The 23,714-nt window shown below is 46.6% G+C and overlaps 1 protein-coding gene across 3 annotated transcripts; it reads right to left on the bottom strand.

Annotated features, from left to right (window-relative positions):
* Positions 1-1,512: 1,512 nt before the first annotated feature.
* Positions 1,513-23,709, bottom strand: Spds (Spermidine Synthase). Of its 3 annotated transcripts, none has more exons than XM_077701077.1 (9): positions 23,643-23,709; positions 21,085-21,217; positions 18,185-18,305; positions 17,070-17,162; positions 16,230-16,383; positions 12,702-12,785; positions 12,119-12,264; positions 10,602-10,724; positions 1,513-1,703 (listed from the first exon to the last, which is right to left on the bottom strand). In XM_077701077.1, the coding sequence occupies exons 1-9, from the start codon at positions 23,692-23,694 to the stop codon at positions 1,689-1,691; spliced, it is 921 nt and encodes a 306-aa protein (XP_077557203.1). In that variant the 5' UTR covers positions 23,695-23,709; the 3' UTR covers positions 1,513-1,688. The 3 variants fall into 3 exon arrangements, with proteins under 3 accessions (XP_077557203.1, XP_077557204.1, XP_077557205.1); XM_077701078.1 differs by lacking the exon at positions 23,643-23,709 and adding an exon at positions 22,703-22,892; XM_077701079.1 differs by lacking the exon at positions 23,643-23,709 and adding an exon at positions 21,990-22,194.
* Between the last annotated feature and the right edge of the window lie 5 nt (positions 23,710-23,714).

Raw genomic sequence — 23,714 nt, 5'->3', positions numbered from 1 at the left:
AAAGGGATACTGACGTCTAAGCATACGAAAGGGAATAAGCTCACAAATCCAGAAAAACATGGATGATGAAACAAATTTGTGTGGTCATCAATATAAAGCTCACCAGTGAAATGTAAGAAAGATATGTTGACGGTGAATGTAAATTAGCCCCTCTAAGGGGAGTACACATGTACAAAGGCGCCACTGTGTCCCAACAGATGCGCGACTCGTGGGGAGTCATTGCATGTTGTGCATGTGTGCCTGTCAACCCTGTGAACTTTTACGGCTTGAAACTGCATTCGGTTTTTCGTTAAGCCGCAGCCCTGCTGGTATGTGCCAGCGTGGGGAACTTTTTCTCCCGCAAATATTAAGTGCACCGTAAATCGTCAAATGCAGCACTGGCACCAGACCCTGCGAAAGGCCAAGATCAAAGATTAGAACAATAGTCGACCGGCACTCCAGAAACACTTTTTCTTCAACCGGAAAAGCAACGGGAGCATGGCTAACGCATTTACCAGTAGTACACAAAATATGCGCAACTTCCACCAGTTGAAACATACTTTTGAAGACTAGCTTTCAACATCAGATGGTTTGAACCGTGTCCCTCTTCTCCATGTCCCACACTTGCATCATTCTTGGTCGCATACCAACTAGCACGATAAGTCATTCCACAGGCTCTTTTGCATCCCGTGGCCTCTGCAGCCAGAAATCAAACCCACCCCCACCTTCTAGCCCAGCTTTCTGTTCAATAGCATGCCTTACCAGCTAATGGGTGAATTTGTGCTTAAAAAACTCAGTTCCGAGCACTGAAACACTATTTTTGACCTGAGCGCCCCCAGTACCCCAAGCCAACCACCATAAAAGGTATCTATAGTGGGCAAAAGTAAGGCAGCAGCCAGTAGCAGCAAGTCTGTTTTTAACATGCAGCAAACTTGCACCTTGGCAAGAATTCAAGCCTCAAACCTGCTTCACAGGTCGGAAGTCACATGCCTGAAGCGGCCAAAGCATTAACTACACACACTGGCGTTATAATCCCAAAAATATTTTTTGCCCTTCTGCATTGCCGGCATTTAGTTTTCGCTATTAGTTTACCCTCTGAAGTGCAGTCATTTAATACTAGCGCCATCTTGCACTTGTGTGCCTGACTCAATGTGTCGGCAGGTCCATCCAACCAAGCTTCACATTTGTTTGCAATTTAAAAGTCATGCACTCCCATTTCAGGGGTAATATTACGGCTGAACAATTCCACTACCGAAAAGTCCACTCAACAAAGATTTTGGATAACCTCAATCGTTCGTCCAGCCACACAAACTACAGTGCTTACTATCCTTCACAAGTAGCTCAAATGCCCCATTAATGTGAGCATTTTTATGTTCTGGCACTCCCAACTTCCCCAAGCACTTCCCTTACAGTATTCTGAAAGCATCCATACACACTGTAGTTCTCATTAAGCACTGGCATTTTAGCTCACCTATTTCCTACACTCTACGCACCCACAACACACCACAGCAAACGAGAATGCTCACACTAAAATACTGCACTTAAATATGACTTTATTCACAGCAAAATCAGAACAGCATGGACGTATGTGAAGACCCAGAAACCTTTCCCGAGTCACGCAGCGTACAAACAGTAAAAATACATGGACAGTGCCAGGTCCCTGATGCTTTGCAAAGGCACCCCGTGGCTTGTGCAACCGGACGCACGCCTCACTTGTACAGGGTCTGAAATGGGCGCACATACATACAGTTAGCATAGGACATTCATCAACAAAGCATTACATAACAGCAAGCAGGAAATTCCAACAATATGGCTTCTGTCCTCCAGTCTCAGCAGGTATAGTTTCTGAGGACGGCTCAGCGAGCAATGGCACGGAAAATGACAGGTGCAACATTAAGGGACGAGAACAGAGTGGAGTGGGTCGGGAAACAAACGCGTGTTTAGGGCATGGTAGTACAAATTAAGAGGAAGAAATGGGCGTAGGCAGGGCATGTAATGCGAAGGCAACATAGCCATCAGTCATTAAGGGTAACAGAGATCTCTAGAGAAGGCAAGCACGGCAGGGGGCGGCAGAAAGTTAGGTGGGCAGATGAGGTCAAGAAGTTTGCGGGGGCAAATTGGTAGCAGTTAGCACCAGTGCTCTTCGATGTAGGCGGTTGCGAAACTCCGCATCAAAAAACGGCCCGCGCCTGGACCCCCCCCCTACTTTGGATCGTGCGTACCGTGGCGCCACTGCGGCCGCCGCGTGCACTATCCAAAAAACAAAATAATTATTCAAACTGACAATTTAAGGTTAAATTTTGTTTTAAAGTGCATAATTCTTTATTTTTGTGCTTTCTTAAGGTATTCATTGCTATCTTAACTCCGGTTTTTAGGTGGTGATTGTTTCTGCGTCCACGCATCTGCCTCGACCAATTAGCGCTTGTGCGGGCACTCCAGCACAACATAGGTCCGAACTGAAGTACCGAATTTGGAGTTATCCTTTGGCCTACAGCTCATTGTATGCCAAAAATAATCCAGTAGCCGATCAAGCGGCTCTAAATAATCAGTTTCAGGTGGCATAAAGCCGTCGAAGCGACTTATTAATTTTTTTGTGGCAAGAAGACCGAAGAGGATGCGCAGCAGACGACAGTGCGTAAACGACGGTTGACCCCATGGTCGCATTTCTGTTTACTACTTTTGCTCCGTATGTATATAAAACACTTGCATAGTTCAACACATTGGGCTCCTTTGGCATAACAAATTTACGTAAGCACTCAAATACCATTTTTCGCCCAGGTCGTCGAGTGGCGAAGCAAGTTGTATAGTTTATTGTGTCACCAAAAGATGGTGCCACTGTAAAACAACATCCAAAGCAGTGGACCAATCTCAGGGCCACTTTTTGATACATGGGGCCTATGGGGAGTTTCACAACTCCTATATCCAGTAACTCTGGTTAGCACAGGACCAGGATAATTGCAGATCCATGGGAGGGGCCTTTGCCCTGCAGTGGGCGTGGATAGGCTGGTGATGATAATAGTTTGTGCCAAAAGCTTGCGTTGTTTTCAAAGCAGGTCCTCTGAGACAGTTTCATGCTAGTATTATACTACAGGGAGATCTGAGTGCTAGTGTCAATACAAGCCGTTCCTCAACGAGCAATGCATCAAACAGTGCCCAATTTTTACTTGACATGGCTTATGAACAAGCTCAAAAGTTGTCTGTGACAGCAAAAACTAGAAAACCACCATTAAAAGTTGTTTTATCAATAAAAGGGCATGGCTTTGAAAAGATTTATTTGTCAGAAATTGTTTTTAAAACATTCATGCATGGTGAATGAGGAAAAACGTTACGCTTGTGGGTTTTGTCGTGATGAATGAAAAAAAAAGCCTGATGGCGAGCCAAGCCAAGCAAGAATTGGACACTGTCATCTGCTATGGTGGAATGGCCCACAGTGAAACGGCACTCGAACAAGTTTTCCTTCTAGTACACATTAATGTGTAGTGTTACGGACCCCATGTCACAGATAAGCTAGCGTGTAGTGTCATCGACACCACTGACTGAGTGAAAAATCTCGTAGCGGCACCACTGCAAACCATGAGATCGCAAGGCGCTACCAATAGATGGCATGCGAGCAAAAGCGGAAAGTTTTCATTGCTTGCAGGAACCACTAAGAGCATAACAAATGAATGACAATGTGATACAAAGGGGGCTTGACAACGCTACTGCATTGCACACTGAATCGTCCTCCAATTTTCTTTCAACAGCAGAGCTATTTATTAAGCTTTTAGCTCCACCGTCCAGCGTTACTAGAAAAAACTAGGGGTGTGCGAATATTCGAAACTTCGAATATTCGATTCGAATTCTTTGGTATTCGATTCGATTTGAACGACACTTTTATGGTTCGAAATATTCGAACCACCCAAAACTAAAAAAAAAAAAAAAAATTCAGAGCGTGTCTCAGCAGCAAAGTCGCGAAGCATATACACGGCGAATGGTACGTGCTTTCGCAGACTGTATCGGTGTTTATTCGTAGTTACCGTGGACTCTCGATGATACGATTCTGGGGGTGCGAATTTCGGGATCATACGAATTTCCGAAAAGTCCCGGCGAAATCGCATAATTTCGGCTGTTACGAACGGACCTGGGCGGTCCGGCGGAAGATACGAACGAGCCGGCGAGGCACCCGACTGCCGAACGAGCAAGTGACGGCTCTCGCTCCCCTGTTTGTCATCTTTTCTCCAGAAATGGCCGGGCTGTTGTTTTCTGCTCGCGAAAACGCTCTGCGCACGCCCAACGCGCGCTGACACCGCCGGGAAACCACCCCCACGCTGCGTGCGGCGCGGACGGCGGCGTCAACATGGTGTCGGCTCCAGCCGCGAAGTGGCGCGGGCGCTCGAGCGACCGTTTCTAACCGTTCTTTAAAATGCGGCTCAAGGGAGACACGAAGGTGCTTGTGAGGTAAGGGGGGACGCGGGTCTTAGAATGGTCCAAAATCGCGAAAATACGCATTTTGGGAAAAACACATTTTTGAAGTCTTTATACCTTCAAGCACCTACTCTAAAAGTTTCACCGCTGAATTTGATCGGGAATAATCTCAAAAACGACTTTGAAAACGCAGCGGGAGCCGCAAAACGCCGAAAACCGGGCTAAAAAAGCTTGAACTTCGCGCGCGCGCCACACTCGAAGCCATGGAGGAAGATGCTCGAAGCAGACTGCCGGCGGCGGCCATCTTGGGCTCGCTTTGTAGCTGATTTCTTTGTGCGTATTTTGCGCCATCTCAAAATGGCGTCGCATGGGGAAAACGAGCGTTACCGCCGATTTACTGAAGGTCGTTTCGGAGCCGCTGATTGGCAGGAGCACGCGCGCTCGAGTCGAGCCCCCCGTTCCGCGTCTCTGATTGGCCGGCGCCGTTGAGCCGCCATTTTTTTTTTGTTTTGTTTTTGCAGGCGCGCGTTCGCTTCCGCAGTATTTTCGATTCGGGTGCGTTTTCTCTGCCGTTAGTGACTGCGATTCTGTCACAACGTCTTTATGTCTCGTGCCGCAATGCCTGGAGACCTTTACCTCAAGGAACTACGCGCTGCAAGCGTACGAAAACACGATGGAAGACGCCGTAGACGGCGGCAACGTTACTACATTATTTTCAGTTGTAAAACTGGGCGGCGCTGCCCGGAACCACCACCGATCCTTATCTCTGTGGCGCTGCAGTCGCAACCGGCTCGGTAGACGGGGCGCTCGCAGGCGGTTTCGCTTATGCTTCTCCCTTCGCGTTCCTAGTTCAGCGCTCGGCGCATACTTTTCTCGTGCGTGCGCGGGCGCCTGGGTGGGCGCACACATCTGGAAATTATTTACATTATCGGAAGCAAATAGCTACAATAAACAGCAGACACAATGACATTTTTTTCGCCCCTTGTGTGGTTTTTCCGGGTCCTTTTTTTGCCGAAGAGCAGTACTCGCAGTAGCCGGCGCATTCAGTGCCCAGGTCTCCGGCGTTTTTTGTTCGCGCGGTCGTTCTCCGTAGTGTTGAATGCGCGATGCCGTTCGAGTGGCACGTTTAGTGATTTGCCAGCGACTGTATTCCATTGATGTGGGCCTCTGCATGTGAGGCTGAGGCAGACAATGCCGACCTGCTCCGTTTCCGGGTGTACCAGCAGCAACAATTAAGAGCAACACGGACAGGCACTTCTTCTCGGCTCCCGAAGATGCGACGCTACGCTCGCTATGGCATAAGGCCATCCCGCGTGCGGATAAGGAGCTTTCGACAAAGTCCAAAGTGTGCGACTGCGATTTTCACGTACAGGACATCGACAAATATACGTACACAAAATGACGTTCACTCTGCGGAATTCTCTACGCGCGTTATCAAATCGTATTTGGTGACGCGCATGCATTTCTATTCCAGATTCCTTCAGTGAGAACGTCCCTTGAATGTGCAGGTTCAGTCGGCGCGCAAACGCGCTAAGCTACTGTAAGCACGCTGGCAAAGTTGGAGTTTGTTGTAAATGAAAAAAAAAAAAAAACCTTGCATACATGTATCTATTCATTACTTTTTTCTGTTAACATGCTTTGGTATTTTATAGCCATATTCACCGTAAGCAAAAAAGATATGTGGAGTTAATTTCTAAATAAAAATGCTTGCATGTTTCTATTCATCTTACTTTGTTTCTCTTAACGTGCTTTGGTGTATTGTAGCCATGTTCATCTTAAGCAAAAAAGACGTGCAGTTTATTGTAAATAAAAAAAAACGTTGGATATATTTTTCTACTTTGTGTCTGCCGTAAAATGTGTACTGTGAAAACCAATGAATTGCTGAAAAGAACTTTATGCTTATTGACATGTACGCTGGTTTAACTTCGTCAGTTAATTGACTAAATAACTCTTTCAGTTAGAGATATTTCGCCTTTTGCAGAAATGTCGCTTCTTAGTGACGTTCGGTAAAGCTAACTGTTGTCAGGGCAAAACATGGAAAATATACTATTCTAAAAAGGACGTCGAGAAAATTAGGAAGTTTCGTCTTCGAGTGGCCTGAATTACTAGAGCCACTAAGCGACGTAGCTCCAATGCTGACCTTGATTCTTTGGCTGGAAACAAAATGAGCGGTTTCATGATTTTTTTATAAAATTCGGAAGAGTCAATCAAACTAAGCTTTAACGGAGGCTTATTCTATGCTACCAGCTCGCTGCAGACCGTTCACGCTCGTGGTTGACTGCTAGCGAGCAGCCGACGCAAGCAGGCGCAAACTACGATGCGCTTCGGATGACCTTTTGAAGAAAGCAAAGCAATGAGCTGTAACGAACGGCTTTTACGCCCCACATTAGCGATCCTGAGCAGCTACTGGAAAGTACTCTGGCCTACATGTAGTCTGGACGCGGACAACTTGGCGGGTAGCGGGTAGTCTTTAATATTATCGCGCGCTAACGTCATGAGAAGGCCGAAGAGGCGTTGGGAGAGGCGCCGTTGCACGCGACGAGCAGCGGCCGGGTAGAGCAAAATGCGGCGGTACCGCCCTCTCGCGGCACTCCGGGAAACGGAGACGCCGGCGATGCACGGCGCATGGGGAGAGTTTTACAACTGAACCTATCTAGGACGGCGGTGCCGAGATCGCCTGTCACGTACGAACCTGGTCCGAGAAGCGCCGCGTGGAAACGTCCAGATTTAGTTAGCTGTTGTGCTTTGGTTATATTTGTGGGAAAAAAAAAGTCCGCAGCACAACATGTTTGTGCTTTTTTGTAGTTTGCATCGACGTTGAAGGAAGTGCAAAGAAGGAACTACCGTACGTGAAGGTTCAGCAAAAAGTGCAGTTTTCCAGCGCTGTTTACAAAAGTTTTTCATTACTTGCATAGAGCCTTCCTGGTTATTTTTGGGGTACGGTCGCATACTTTGTTTTTTTTTTCTTTAGGAACAGAGTGACATGGCGATTTTTATATTGGGCCATGCTGTAGCAAGAGTTAGAAACTAGATTTTCCTTTCTTAGTTTGCAACGTCATGCTCTGCCTTACTGAGTGTTTCACTATCAGGCTTTTGACCTAGGATGATAAGACTGGTATCGTTTAATTTGCAATAAATAGATCTAGCAGGTGATGCTGTTTGTATGATGCTGTTTGTATCACTCTGGTATCCATCGCCAAATCGAAGTCCACCTGCAGCTCTACAGTTTATTTTGTGAGGTCACGCTCTTTCTTGCGTGGTGTTTCCTTATCTTACTCTTTAGCCAGGATAACAAGACTGGTATAATTTAATTTGTATTGAATTGGTCTAGCAGCTGATGCTATTTGTATCACTGAAGCACTGGTCACCAAAGTGCATTTCACCTACAGCCTTGCTGTAGGTTTGAGATGCATAGCAGGACAATCTCTAGTTCTGGGTGGCTGCTGTGTTTTAGTCTCATTGGTAGCACAAAAATAACAGCAGCACATGGTATTTGTGCCTTTCTGTATTCTGTAAAGACACTGAAAGAAAAGGTGAATGAGGATATACAGTTTCTGAAGTGTAACAGTAGAAAATTTAGTTTTCCTTCGCAATTTGTACGGTATTCGTGCGAATTTATGTCAATCTTTCCAGAAGTATTTTTGTGTTAGTCACATAGTTGGTATGCTTTTCTTCGTGAAGAATAGAGCTACAAAATGATGCTATTTATATTGTTGTAGCTATGCTGTAGCAAAAGTTACCGTGATCGAAAACTTCAAATGCATTTTTCTCAGTTTCTTTTTTTGCAAGACCAAGCTCTGCCTTACGGGGGTTTTTGTAATGTTGCTCTTAGGCTAGGATGACAAGACTGGTACCATTGTATTCGTACTGAATTCATCTAGGGGGTGATGCTATTTTTATTGCTCTGTCATTGTTTACCTATTTGCAAAAATTAATAAAAATGAGGCAATTTTATACGAATTGTTGATATCAAATGTTCACCTCTTTCATGCTTTGCAAAAGTCTTCGAAATGAATAAAAATAGCATAGCCCCCCAGAGTAGACCTTTGGCATTAAGTCCGTATAAATCATCATTGAGTTTGCTAAAGCGAAATTGCTCTAAACCCCCGTAAGAAATGCCTCAAAAAATAAATTTCAAAGTGTTGTATTTCTTGAACAAATGAAGCTATGTTAAAACTAATTACATATTTGAAATCAGTGTAAAAAACTGCTTAAGACTGCCAATTTTCACCTAGCTGGCACTAATAATAAAAAAAATTGTCTAAAGACCCACCTCCCCCCTTGAGGTAAAGGAGCTGATAATGCATGCGAAAACGGTACTATAAAACATCATCCGCGCCGCTAGAAAGCGCCCGTAAAATATTTGCCGGGGTGCTAAGCCTAACCATCTCCGGCGGAGCCAAGCCGGCTGTCTCGATCACGACCGGCTATATATAAAATATAGCCGGTCCGGGTCTCGATCTCGTCGCAAGTAGTCAGGCTCCTCCATTCTGCCGCGCGCATCGTGCGTCATTTTCTGACCGAGGTAGGAGCTACCGCGGGCGCGAAATCGTCGATGCGGGCGTGAAAATACAGCGCTCGCAGAGCCGAGGCGAGCGAATCGCGTGCAAAAACGCACCATGCGGTTCACGTTTGACTGTTGCGGCGTGTAGCGTGAGCTTGGGAACAGCGAGTGAGGAGACGAGCGCGAAGCTTTACGTGCTCCAGGAAGGACTGCTTTGCGACATGGGGGTTAAAAAAAAGCAGAAAAAATCACGAATTTCTTCACGCGAAGTAAGAGAAGAAATAAACGAAAACTTTTTTCAGCGCTCAATTTTTAGGGGCGAAGCTCCTAAAGCCGTGGGTCTGTCCATCCCTTGTGTCTCGTGGTATGTGACCGCCTAGTTCGATGACTCACTCGCAGGTGGCGCTACGTGACCGCCTAGTTCGATGACTCACTCGCAGGTGGCGCTGGTGTGAGTGACGTCATGATGACGTCACTCGCACATGACTGACACTATAAAAGGCAATCGCTGTTGACGCGCTTCCTCTTTCGCAACGAGTCACCGGATGGAGGAGGTGGTTGTTGGCAAGGCTGCGGAGCGGAGGGTGCGCAGGGCGGCGGCAGCGCGCGCTCGCCGACAGGATCCCGCCGTGCGCGAAAGAGAGGCCGAAGCATCTCGTCTAGAAAGTCGCGCTTAAACCGCGCGTCGGCAGCTTCAGGCTGAGCTCGCTTGATGCGTTTTGCAGCCGCCTCGCGAGCTCTCACTGCATTGGGGTTTGCCTGCCGATACGAGCGCTTGCTTGCAGCCTCACGAACCCTACAACAACAACCAATGAACAAGAACAAAATAAAAGTTGATTTGTACAATGTACGCACACAGTCTTACGTCTTTCTTAATGATGTAATGGGCGAACTTTCACGGGAGAGTTACGGTTACCGATGATCTCCCCCTCTCGAGCTTCGCCCGACTTATCATTCATTCCGTGGATATGGCGTGATTTTTTTTTGTCTGTGTTGGTTCATACGAATTTCGGATGATACGAATATTTTTCGCGGTCCCGCGAGATTAGTATCATCGAGATTTTACTGTATCAGCGCACGGCAATGTGCACGGGCTCGGGCACGCCAGCCACTAGTGTCTCAAGTGAGCGGCTGCTTTCGGTGTCTGGTGGAGTCGTGATGAGCAGGAGGTTGTCAATGCTCCCCGAACATGTCGAGCAGTTAACCTTTCTCCATGTTAACATTTAAGTGAGTGCAGACCTTAACCTGTTGAGTGCAATGGTATTGTGTAATTTCTAATTTTACTTTGTATGATTTGTTGTGCAATAAAGTTGCAGTTTTTATGTCGCTAGATGGTGAAAACTTTAATTTTACAAAAAAACAATAAGTATTCGTATTCGAAAAATATTCGATTCGATTCGAACTTTATTTTTATTATTCGAATTCGCTTCGAAATTAAAAAATTGATATTCGCACACCCGTCGAAAAAACTTACAAAAAAATACCGGGTGCACGTTAAGCATACACTTCATCAGGAGTGCCCAATGTTGGCCAGGCTTGCGCCACGTAAGGAGCTCGCAAAAAAAAAAAAAGAGGATGAAGCGGTTGTGAGCATGCGCCTCGCGAGAAGCACGCGGCATCGTCCAGGCTACTTTGACGGGCAGTCTAGCAATGCGCACGCAGCATCAGTATCATGCCCTTCCTCTCTTGGCTGCACCTATTCTCCCATACAGACCTGCTTGACGAACCGGGGCAGGGCCAGGGCGGCCTGGTGCACCTCGGGAGAGTAGTAGCGCACTTTCATGCTCCGCAGCTGCTCCTCGCTGAACTTGTGCACCGGGTTGCGGAAGTCCGTGTCCTGCACACAGGGGTGAGGAGAGCGGACATGCGCGCAGCTTCGAGTCACAGACGTCGCCAGTCAGTGACTAGGAAATTTTTTGCAGGGGGAGGCCACCGCCATTTCATAAGCGTCCTGAAATTGGAGAAATTATTTTGTCAACAAATTCATGCACCTAAACTCTGTTGGGTTGTTACACTCATATGGCCAAATAGTACTTCCTTTATTTCATTATTTTTGGCAAAAAACAAAAATCTGAAATTTAGAGCTAAAAATTAGAAACACCCCTCAAGGCACCAAGTCTGCTTACATGCTTTTAGGGCGAAAGCATAACAACTTCCTCCCTTGGGATGCTTATCGAAGACAGCATGTTTGCGCCACTTTCATTTCTTCGCCTTTTGGCGGGAACTGCTTCCACAGGCACACTGGCGACACTCCATGCCACGGCTTCCCAACATCAGAGCTCCCAGTGGCTGGCGTGTGCCTGTTTTACTCGCACGATGTCACGCTGGCACACTCAGCTCACACTCTGGAGAGGCAGGTTCAGTGCCCGTATGAACTCAAATGTGTGTCATTTACTCTTCACAGCAATGGCCATTTCTTGGACTGTACCAAGACAACAATACTGCCACTGTTTTGCAAAGTAAGGCAATGAAGAGTTTCGTCTTAAAATTACACTGAATGTGGTTTATGCAGCAGAAAACACAGTTTGGCAAGCTGTGCACGATGAGCAGCTCGATGTGGTTTCTAGATTTTGTACCAAACTGAAAAATAACGGACGTGACTGACACTTCAAACAACATCATTCCAGGTCAAGCTGTCTTTTCGGGATTCAACTGTTTCCTTTAACCACACACATCGCAATGGCAATATAAGGCATCATTCACAAAGCTGTTTTTCACCCCTTCATGTCACCATCATGTCACTGCCTTCCGTCATGGGCGACAGTGCCTCAAGCGCTCGCCGACGACGGTGCAACGGCGACAAGAAGCCGAGCTCTACGTTTCCGTGCCGTCAACGCAACGAGACCACACCCCGCGGTAAACCAGCCAATCAGAAAACTTAAATTTTTACGGCTAAATTTAGCAAAAGGTGAGCACACGCAGAAATCTAAGCCATTATTTAGTTTTGCGTTACAGCAATTATAGTCGCCTTGTATCGTATATACGTATCATGACTTTTTTTTTTTCCCCAGATTAAGCACGCTCGATTCTAGGCTTAACTGATCACCAGGCAAACGGCCCCATACTCCGACGGTGAGCTCCAGCACGAACGCTACTCCGTTACGTCTCCTTCGCGGTTTTTCGACGTGACGGTGCTGTGACAGAGAAGGTGACGGCTGTGTGAACGAGGCCCAGTGCCGAAGATAGACCATCACAGGGGGCACTGCAAAGAAAAGCCGAAGCAGCGCTCACGGGCAGTGTGGAGCACAGCAGGAAGCCGATCTGCCCGCTCGGGTAGGTGGGCGTGTAGATGGAGGCGTAGTTGACCACGGGGAACAGCGTCCGGCACATGTCCATCATCTCCGCAATCAGCTTCAGGTCAAACCACATGGACTCGCCTGCGTGTGCACATGGGGGTTGTGGTAATGGGGGGGGAGGGAGCAGTGAACCGGAACATCACGCTTCACGGCTGCTGCACAGCTTGGTGCGACAGAAAAGTCAAGTCCACTATGTGTGAGCTACGAGAATTTTTACACCCCAAACAAAAAGAGGTCTGCTCCCATCTTGCTTTGACACACAATCAGCCGGTGGAGTAGAACTGGAATCCTCCTGCATGGAGGTTGGTGTCCCAACGCTTATTTAAAAAAGAAGGCAGCACTGGCCATGTTGGCTAACTGCAGATCACATTTAATTCAAAGAGGTATGACCAGTATCACAGGCTGGTCCCGTAACAATTGTTGAATGCACCGATAAACTGTCAGGGACCATGGTTGCGAACCCAGCAATCAGCTCCAACCTCTCGCAGCTGTTCAATAAGGAGGGCGTAATGGGGTACCTTGTGAGCAGACAATGCCACCCGGCTTGAGAATCCTCTTGAGTCCCTCGTAGTACGGCTTCTGGAACAGGGCCACCGCGGGACCTGCACATTGCAGCACACATTACGCAGGAGCACTTCACACTGCACCAACTACACACAATGCTGCTGTAGGCATTCTAAGGGACATTGAAGTGAACTCGCCAAGGTCACAGTTGGGTGCCGCTGTGCAGTTAAACCCCTACGTAATCCATTAGGCCTGTGGTTCTCAAAGGGGGGTCCGCAAGAGCCTTTTAGGAGTCCACAAAGCACTTCCTGTCAACTTTTCGCTTCCCCCACTGCATTATGCAACTACTAAGTGGCAGTCTAGAGCCTAAGCTTATCCTTAATGGTTCACATGCTGGTTTTCAATGTGTTCTCGTGCCTTCTCATGTAATCTCAGCATTCAAAATTTTTACTTTCATCCATTTCATAGTTTACATTGACTGTTCATGCACAAATTGTGCAAGCTAAACGTGCCAGAAATCCACAAAATTCACCCCTGCGGTCCTGCCACTATGGGATTCCAATTGCAGCCACCATCAGCAAATCAGTGGGGAAAATGGGGTGGGGTAAGCGGCACTTTTAAACACACTTTTTGCAGGAACAAATTTGCATAAATTAGCAGAAAAAACTGGGAACACAGCCTACTCAACTTAAACTTTAATCTCAAACAACTCACTTCAGTGTCCCTTTGTATCGACTAACCAAGGTACAGGGCAGACATATAACTCAACCCCAAATTAAAAAAAGTGGAGCTTCAAGCCACTCATATGACAGAAACAACATGCTGAAGGTGCAGTGGCATGTAGTGAATTAACTTGCTTATTGAGAGAACTTGGGCCATTTAAGAATGAATGAATGAATAACAAGCTACAAGGCACCACAGCAGTGCCGATAATGTTTATGCACAGCTATGACCACTTCTGATCTGCGTAAGAGCAATACTGATTGATCGCAATAAGCCCATAGGCATCTGAGTATGCAACAAGACATTGGACAGTTATAGCAGATCGGAGAACCGGTACAGTACCATACCCGTTAGGCGACCGCCGTTACTGCGCATGCGCAGAGGCAGAAAAACTGGTTGTGCGCGTGCGCAGGTGTACCGGGTACGCTTATGGTCAAAAGATCCAAAGAGTCAAAAGGTCCAAAGAGTCAAAAGGTCCAATAATCACGTGACAGCCGAGTCAAAAGATCCAACGGGTCAAAAGGTCCAATGTGAGTCAAAAGGTCCAAAGAGTCAGAAGATCCAATGAGTCAAAAGGTCCAAAGCGAGTCAAAAGATCCAACGAGTCAGGAGATCCAAGGGGTCAAAAGGTCCAATAATTCCGAAACCGCATCAGAAGGTCCGACGAATCATGAGAACCTTCGGAGCCATGGCTAGGGCGTGCAATTTATAGACTGCGTCATTTTATTGTATTTTTAGCATTATTTTCGCTCCCATACTTGAACTTTCACTTCTAAATGTAGAAGATATGCACTTGGCACGCCGAATGAAGCCGTGGCTAATTTGAACACTATGAACAACACCATTCATCAAGCTTGTTTTTATTTCTGATTATTTTCTCAGGTTGTTCTCGTTTCTCGCTCCTGTGTCATTTGATACTATTACATTAGAATATTTTGGTAGTTATTGCTTATGTAGAATGTGAGCTTCAGCGATGTCGACGAGCCAGGACCACATGTCACTCATGTTCGGCTACGCTGCGCTGACTTGTATGATTGCTGCTGAAAATATTCCGGACAAATGTTCTTGCATCTCGTTTATCAAAGTCAATATCCGTCAAATAAATGACCCTTATATGGCTCATTATTACATCCACAGAAAAATCAAGAGTTCAAATAGCAGTGCTACATTGCTACCCTTTGGGAAGCTGGTTACTAGGTTTCCAGGTGACCTGAGTTGAAGTACGTCATGATAACCTGAAGCCGCTAGTTGCAGTCCGCGTGTCTCTTTTTACACTCTCGATAGTGTAGTACCAACACCTGCTTGTGTGGCTTCGCTTCCATTTTCCATTTTGTGCAGCTAGAGAGCTACAGGCGGTGGGGAGCTGATGCTGACATTGGTCTCGGATAAGAACAAAGCCACGGCCAAAGTATGGCCAGTATGCTTTGAGGAAGAACGCCCAAAATGACAAATGACCTCTTCTTTCTGCAAATTAAATCTATGTATGTTCCAGAAAGCATTAACAATGCCTTTGGGCATTCCAAACCACAAACACACTAAACACACCGATTTCCTGGAAATGGGGGTGACGCCGGGACAGAAACGTCCGGTGAGGTAGAGAAGGTGCCCTTGGTAACGCATCCGTAATAAGGCATTATGCGCGTTGTGTTACCAGCAAATAGAAAAGCACATGGATGCAAAATGCCAAAAAATTACAAGTTGTTTGTGATTGAGTTAGAAAGCGACTGGTTCCTATCCCTAGCGAAGGCGATCAATTACGCAGCTTTATCACAGGTACTCGAAAGTGGAAAAAAATTGTTAGCGTCACTGATTTTTAAACAAAGATATGGTGATAATAAGTCGCTAAAAAGAAAGCGATATACGTAACAATAATATTATCTCAAAGCTACAGTTATTACGGCAACAAGTCCGCAGATAAATAGTGCTTCATTTGGGAAGGCAGCATGACCTTTTCACTACGTTCAAATAACGCAGAATTATGAGCAAGAACACGAGTAATAAATAAGTACGATTTTGTGTCTACAACTGCTACGACGCACACATCTTGCTGCCTACAACACGCGCTTGAATTGGTTTTTGTACCAAAAGCTCCGTGTACCGAAAGGCCCCGAAACCGAAACGCCCTATACTGAAAAGACCGGAGCCGGTAAATGGCATTGTTAATGTTCGCTTAAACACTGAAATAATTTCCCATGCCCGTGACGCAAACGTATTTTTGTACGAGAGCAACATGCATATACTTGAAAGAAAAACTAGCATGTATGGCTCGGAAATTGGTGCTTAGAACGAATGAACACGCTCCTTGTAGGGAAAACGAAGAGGCAACGGAGTTATAATCTTGGCCCTTAGCAAACAAAAGTACGCCAAGGTGAGGCTCATAAAGAGACTAGATTACTTGATTGGCCTTAGCCCCGTCAAAAGATAGAAGTCAGAATGTCTAATATTGGACCTCTTGACTCGTTGGACCTTTTGACTCGCCTTAGCCGCGTCAAAAGGTCCAATACGAGTCAAAAGATCCACCGAGTCAAAAGATCCAACGGGTCGAAAGGTCCACCGTGAGTCAAAAGATCCAACGAGTCAAAAAATCCAACGCGTCAAAAGATCCAATATTGGACCTTTTGACTCTTTGGATCTTTTGACTCTTTGGATCTCTTGACTCTTTGGATCTCTTGACTCTTTGGATCTCTTGACTCGGAATCTACCGGGTACCGTACCAGGACCAGTCCTCCGACCTGCTATAACTCTCGATTGATAAACACCACACAAATTTTAAATATTCCACACCAGAGAACACGTATAGGCTGGATAGCCCTGCTCACCGATGGGGTCGGAGGAGTCCGTGATGACCACGTCGAACTTTCGGTTAGTCTCCTTGATGAACTGGAAGCCGTCCCCGATCTTCAACTCCAGCTTGGGGCTGTTGAAGCCCTCAGCCATGAAGGGCAGGTACTTCTTGGACACCTCTACCACTTTCTGCACAGGGGAAAAGAGGAGGCTTTCTGCAACATGAATTAACTCGATTTTTTTTAGTTTGTAAAAAGTAATGCCAAGCTAAAGGAAATGAACATACTGGAGAAAAGAGTGTAGACAGGACGACAAAAGAAGACAAACACGAGTGCTGCCATCTTTTGCCATCCCGTCTTCGCACTGTTTTGCAGTATTTTCAGTTCGTACCAACAGCCCAACATAGTACTCAACTATAGAACCAATCACGACAAGCCTAATGCCAGTGGAGACAACACAATGCCTTTACTTTAGGTTCCAATTTCCACACGACATCACTGAAAACAACATTAGCTATTAATCCAATTATAAGGTCAGTTGGCTACCTGACAATGAACAAAGTCCGGCAGATGTGGTTTTTCCTCAAAACACAATTTTAAACTACGTAGGGTAGTCATGGGACGAACTTTTACTTTATTTATGTATTCTGAAGAAAAGCCGGCCTCCAACCCTTGTTATTAAGGCCTGGAAATTTTTGCCGGGAACTATTTTTTGCAAACTGAAGGCAACTCGTAAAACAGGTTGTTTACAATATCCCCAATACCCCCTCTAGAATGTGCATGACGTCAGCAACAGGCTAGGGCATTTCTGGAAGAAATTTCTTCAATCCACCCCGACAAGGCCCACTTTTACAAGCGACAACAACATGGTATCACCTCGTCAATCTCGCACTGTGTGACCGAAACCACGCTGGGGTGCTTGACAACCTCCCGTGCAACGCCACCATCACCTCCACCGATGATAAGCACCTGAAACAGAAAATAAAAATTCTAAAGCAAAAACTGCTGCACATCGATTCCTGCTACAGCAAGCAACTATTTGATTAGTTCTCTTTCTTATGAACAGCGAAGCTGTTTAGCAAGCCATAATTTTTCGTGTTCACAGTTAAAAATACCAAGAAACTGCCGAGCATGCACATGTAAGCGCGGGCCTCACAGGAACCAGCCGGTGGTTAACAAAACCAAGAAAATGCCTGGCGCTCGTGTGTGTGTGCCTCGCAACGACCGCCCAGTGTCCCCGACACACATTTGTCAAGCCAAGCATACCTGCTAAGGGAGATTGGCAAACATTGGCTAAAAAAACTCCAGCGTACGCCGTAATCATGGCAACACTTGCTCATAATGAGAAAAACTCCACTGTCTGCCATAACCGTGGAAACGCTTGCTCGGAATGAGAAGGACACATCATAGCGTAAACTCTTCCAAGGTGATGTCCAATGATTGTCACTTCCAAAAAAAATGAAAGAAGCTCACACTTATAGCAACAATGATGGAATAAAGGTTGTTGCGGGAGTGAAGAAGAAGCAAATCGGCTGCAGTCATGGACTTAAACCTTCGTGATGGTCGTGAAGATTGCGTACAGCTTCGCTACTTTCAAGTTATACGCGTTAATTGAGCTTGCTTCATTTTTTTTTCTTTTCTTTTCTCGTGGCTGTGTGTGTGCACAGGCGTGAAAGATCCAGGTCGCTGTGCCAGGATGTTTCAGCTGCACAACACCACAGGATCCACAACCGGCCACACGCCAAAACACTACAAGTGCTAACTCAAAATTCAAAACTAATTGTGGAAAAGTATTCTTCTTTCACGGTTTAAAAAAAAACAGACAACAGATTTGATGCAGGCATAGCCTATTTTTCCCACGCCACCTCAGAAGTGGAGTTAAACTGGGTCCATCCATGAACTGCTCAGCATGAAAGGGCGTGCTTTAAGGTCAGCATTCCAAGTGCCTACCGGCACGACTCAAAAGGCCACGTGATGCTAGGAGAACTCACGTCCTTAGGGTCTGGGTGGCAGTTGAGGGGCAGAAAGGTGATCATCTCCTGGTAAGAGAACTCGTCCCGCTCTGTGCACTGGATGGCATTGTCCAAGGCCAGGACAGTGCCGAAGGACTTGCTGCAATCGACGGCAGAGGGCTCAAGTCTCACAGACAACTCCAAGCTGATCAACTCAGAGCGCAACAGTCCCAAAAATGGTTTTCATGCCGCGTAGAAACTTCCCCCAAGTGCTTACCAACAGGAAACAAAAAGATTGCCCAAATGCATCTAAAAAAGGCACTGTATAAACCTACGGAAAATAGCTTTCGCCAAACAAATGTTTGTTGATTGTCTTGCATACAAGTATGTTTGTCGCCAAATTGTCTGCGAGCAATGGACATACACACAACTGCACATATTGTCCAGCATCAGCTACGAAGGAAAAGCGCCTGCTTGCCTCCATGATGTCGAGGGAACATTCTTGCCTTGTGTGCAGAGACTCTGGGTTCGAATCCTGGGTTCCCACGAATTTCATTTGCTTTTTTTTTATAATGGGTAGCTTTTTTTTAAACCAATCAATCAATTTGATATATTTCCAACGATTATTTTTTCTTATACCCTGTCACACGGGCACTTTCAATCGCGATTGAAGTGAATCGCGATCGAGTTTTCGAGCACACTCGACGCACTCACGCTGCTACACAGCCCGTTTCAATCGCGACTGAAAAGTTGCACCGATTTTCGCACTCGTGTACGCTAGATGGCGCTAACATTGTACTTGCGGCCGGCGTCTGGTAACTTTGCGCGGCCGTAGGTATGTGTAACTATGTAAATATTACCTCACGCTTCTTTGGGTCAAGTTATTTGACGCAATTTGTGGCGTTAGTTGAAGTTTTCACCTTCTGTGTCATTACTGAGCGGGGACGAGAGTATCGCCGCTTTCATTCGATCGCGCTTGAGAAACCAGGATTGAGTTCGAGCGGGATCGAGCTCGATCGCGATTGAAACTGCCGTGTAGCATGCACCCAATCCGGATCGCCTCAATCGCGCTTGAAAGTGCCCGTGTGACAGGGGTATTAGCTTTGGTGGAGTGGTATGTTTTAGGCTGCTTTTGGCACAGGGCACCCACAGCACTGCCTTGCACTCCAGGGACTCCCTTTTGGAAGCAGTTAATTTATTACAGTTGAACCTCGTTATAACGAACACTGATACAGCCAAACCCGGCTATAACAAACCCGGATATAGCGAATTACGCTATATATCGAACAAAAATAATTCAGTTACGGAAATACATGGGAAACATGTTCCTTATAACGAAGTTCACATCCGATATATCGAACTCTGCGCGCCTAGAATGGCCGCCGAAATGCTTGGTCTCGGAGCGGCGATTGAGATGTGGATTGGCTGTGACGACGGAGCAAGAGTTGCGACTTAGACATTGCGCCTCGCACGGGGCGACATGACGCCAGACACTTTCCGTAACTGTTTCCGGCGTGCGGGACTCTCGACGGAACCCGCGCAGTCAGCGAGTCCGGACCAAGACAGCAACATCAGTGAACTGTGGGAAGAGCTCCCCCACATTCCCGATGATGTCACCAGTGAAAGCCGTCCGACGCTTATATTGAAGCACTTTCGGCAGTCAATGTGCTTCGCCAATGCTTCTTAGATTTTGGAGGACGCGGACTCGAACTGGTGCAAATAATGTTTCGTGTAGAGAATGCTATGCTAGTTGAAGCCGCCAAAACGAAAGTGAAAACAAAAATCACCGCTTTTTTCTTTGCTTTGCAAAGTAGGCAGTTCAGGCGGAAAGTAGCTTTATTACTTGCAATAAACGGATTTTTTTGGGTATGGTAACGGCTACTTAACTGTGTTTGTGTCTGCATGCGGGGATGGTGGAGTTCGGGAGGGGGAGGGGGGTTTCTGCGGATTGAGAACTAGTAACGATAAGTTCGTTATAGGCGGGTTCGGCTATATCAAACTATTGGATATATTGAACTACTCGCGGTGCATATTGCAATTCGCTATAAACGGGTTTGACTGTATAGCAAAATATCGGCTATAGCAAACTAAATACGGACTTCGGTTGGTCATGCTTTATTTCAGTGACACTTATTCTTTTTAACGAAAGTGAAAGTGTGAGAGCCGCACACTGTCGGCTATAACGAAGAAATATTTGACCAATTGGCCAAGAAGCTACTTGGGAAAAACTCCTGGTGTCTGAAGCTGCAGAAGTAGAAAAGGCCCCTTTGTTTGTGGACACTGTGGAAAGCTTCATCCTGCTCGGTGCTGTTAACAGCCACCAGACAAAAATCACATCCTTCGTAGAAAAAATAGGAACGCAGGCATGTTTTGTCAAATGAACTTTGACTGTTGTAATTTCCCATTTCACGTTCTGGTTCATTGAGCTTGAAATGCCACAATGTGAAAGATAAGAGTTACCTTTTTGAAGATTGAAATAATGAGTTTTTTGTATCAAGGACTTTGCGGGAGCCAGATTACCAATTGGTACGAACAGATTTTTTGCTCTACTGTTACAACAAATATTGGATATAACAAACTAATTAGTCAAACCAGGTTCGACTGTTCACTTATATACAGCATTTTTGAGAGGCTGAGGTGGGATGGTACATTTTAGGTTGCTGCGGACACAGCATGCAGAAAAACCCCATTTGTACTTCAGAAAATAATGAAGTCGTGCGTATAGCTATTCAGGTAGGATTGCACGACATCATGCGCACGGCCCAAGCTATCTTGTATACAAGAAATCGCTTCTGACTAAATTACAAGCACCAATGCCTCTGGTCTGAATGTATGCCACATAGCCAGATCACTGGTGCAGTCAGCATTATAATACCAAGAGGGACGGGGATTGGCTTAAACCTCAGCCCCCTGAAAACACAGAGTATGGAACTTGGTACCTCTTGAAGACGAGAATGTCCTGATAGTTAGATCGCTCTTGATGGAGGACTTCTTCAACGTCGACGGACAGCACAGGATTGTTGTTTGTGTTGACGATTTCTGTGAACCATCCTTCCTTCAATACATTCATGCCTGCAACCAAACAGGTGTGAAGACAAATTTGTGCTGACACTTGCAACCTTCACAAATAATCATCCCACATAATTGTGGTACAACTACAAGCAAGCACAAGCTGTGTTATTTTTTTTTAATCTGAACAATCATTTCCTGCATTAAGTTACTAAACGGTTGTACTCGGCATATGCTTTGGGTTGACACATGCCCAATGAAATTGTCTACGCCGACACACGAGAACAGTTATGACGGCAAGTGCAAATATAAAGCTGGCCTTCAGCCGGCCGATTTATGGACGCGCGTCAGGCATTTTTTTTACTCCAACTGACTAATAACTCATTTTTATTTGTCCAGCTGTATCTCGCAGCCACTGGACCACGGTCAATGCAGCTGTCCATGTGACATTTCTGTAGAAAGCTGCCACGCCCACCCATAGCGTGAACGCGACGCCCTTTCCGCAATTTTGTTTGCATAGCACCTAAAGGGCATGTCGTGAGCAGGTGCTGCCTCCAGTGGAACGTACAGACCGCGGTAAAGTTAATGCAGCCTGTTACAAAACACGTTGCATAAAACGGCGTTCGTGTCGCCGCCACGCACCGCAAACGACTTTTCGCCGCCTGCACAGCACGGACAAGACACAAAAGACGCCCAGCGGGAAACCCCGTAATAACGCGTGAACATGCGCGGACGTAAGCAAATTTCGTCCCGGAAAGCCGCGACAACTGCGGATCGCACGCATTCAACTACCCGGGCGCTGCTTCTTTTACAGCTCCCCGTCCTCAATACTCACTGCTTTCTCGTCTTCTCTGCGCGTAAGCTCGGCACCTGTGGTGTCAGGCTGGTGGAGAAGCGTAAGACGGTGCCGCGAGACGCAACTTGGGGCCAACTGTTCGAATCGATGCTTGGAAAAAGGGCGCACGGACTTACGCACGCCCGCACGCAGAAACCAGACAAACCGCGGCGAATGAGAGACGGAAGCACGTGCTCAATTCTTCATAGACGCGGTTTCCTGTCTGCGACACCAGCGCCGTCGGCGGGCGCATTTGCATCAAAGTTCAATTCAAATTTGGCGCCAATTTGTGCGTACGCCCACGTCCTACGTGGCATGTAATTTGCACGGGCCGCGTGATTCTCTTTGGTTGTCTGCAATGCCAGAAAAATTACGAGGAGATCGGGATCAAAGTCTCAACTAGCCTGGTGTTGCTTTTCGTGATGAAGCGGGCAGGTCGGGGAGTGCGCAACACGTGCGCAGAGATCGGCGGGCGCATGCATCCATGAACTCGAAAAGTTGTTGATTATTGAAGCCAGAAAATGCTGCGAAGTCACAGCGCACTGACAGGATAAGTTGACTGCGCATATACGTCTTATTCTTGCGAAGTCACACAACGCTTACAAAAACAGTTGTCTGCGTTGATGTGAAGATCTGCATACGCTGCTTTCGGTGTCATTTCTAACAGCGTGGGCGTCATCGCGACTGGAGAAGAACGTGCAGATCGTACTCACGAGCCATATCGTTGGTTTGCTTGACGCGCGTCGACTAACTTGGGGATCTGTGACTGCCTGTCCCACCGCTGCCGAGGAACTCGTGCGACGGAGCTCACTACAGAGAGACTGCACGCCTGCGATTAGATATCGAGTTCTCCACGCTCGACTCCCGGTCGATCTTTGCGCAGAAGCTTATCTCTGCGTACTTGCTGATGGGTATCTGTGGCGGATAGAGCCGCCGTCGCTGGCATCGCAGGCAGGAAATACGGCAGTGAGAACAACAAAAAATGCATGCCATTGGATGCAGGTGCGTTGCGATTTACAATTCCAGCTGTACCGGCGAAAGTACGTCTGCTATGACGCCAACAAAACGCGTCACAGCGCCGCTGGAAAATGTGCTATGATCTGCCTACTTGTCACTTGTTCGCAAGTTGGTTAGTAAAGACGCTCGATGTAGTTTAATGCACGGTACACGAACCGATTTGTAACGGCACGGAGGACTTGAACGGGCATACGCGGTTTGAGCGAAGGTAGTTCAAACTGCATGCTGCTCTGTTTGAAAAGTGAATCGCGCATTCTGTGGTACGGAATTGCGAGCTGTATCCGTTTCAATCGTGACGTTCATCCTTTGTTGGTTTCGCATCACATTCTGTAGTGTGCTTTCACCACGCCTTCAGCCAGTCGGCTCGCTTGAAATCGACACTTGGGAATGGAGTCAATGTAGCGCACGAAACCCCCACACGTTTGCTTATCATTTCCTTTGTACATCTCCCACGTTTTATACACACTGAGACGGTCATCCCGTCTGTTTTCTCACTCCTTGCCTTTTCTTCGAGTTTATGGTAACCATATGTCAAAGTTAAGTACACAATTAGTAGCTGCTCTCCTTTGCCGTGCGCTTTTTTGGTCGCGGCCGACCCCATGATCCCTCGGCACCCATCAAAATTGCGCATTTTACCAGCCAAGCTGTACTTTGTCGCTGCTTTCATGGGACGAGCCGTGGTAACCATGGAGGAAAATGGTGGTAACG

The sequence above is a fragment of the Haemaphysalis longicornis genome, unplaced genomic scaffold (assembly GCF_048455015.1).
Source record: "Haemaphysalis longicornis isolate Haplotype H1 unplaced genomic scaffold, Haemaphysalis longicornis Haplotype H1 scaffold_20, whole genome shotgun sequence".
Classification (NCBI taxonomy): domain Eukaryota; kingdom Metazoa; phylum Arthropoda; class Arachnida; order Ixodida; family Ixodidae; genus Haemaphysalis; species Haemaphysalis longicornis.
The sequence above is the reverse complement of the archived record's forward strand: the minus strand, read 5'-3'. Positions and strand labels throughout refer to the sequence as shown.

Coding starts and splice junctions, on each gene's coding strand:
- Spds (XM_077701077.1), bottom strand. CDS start 23,694: ATGGTTACCACGGCTCGTCCCATGAAAGCAGCGACAAAGTACAGCTTG. Junction 12,265..12,701: donor TGGCATTGTCTGCTCACAAG/GTACCCCATTAC, acceptor GTGCACACGCAG/GCGAGTCCATGTGGTTTGAC. Junction 10,725..12,118: donor TGCTGTGCTCCACACTGCCC/GTGAGCGCTGCT, acceptor CCCTGTGTGCAG/GACACGGACTTCCGCAACCC.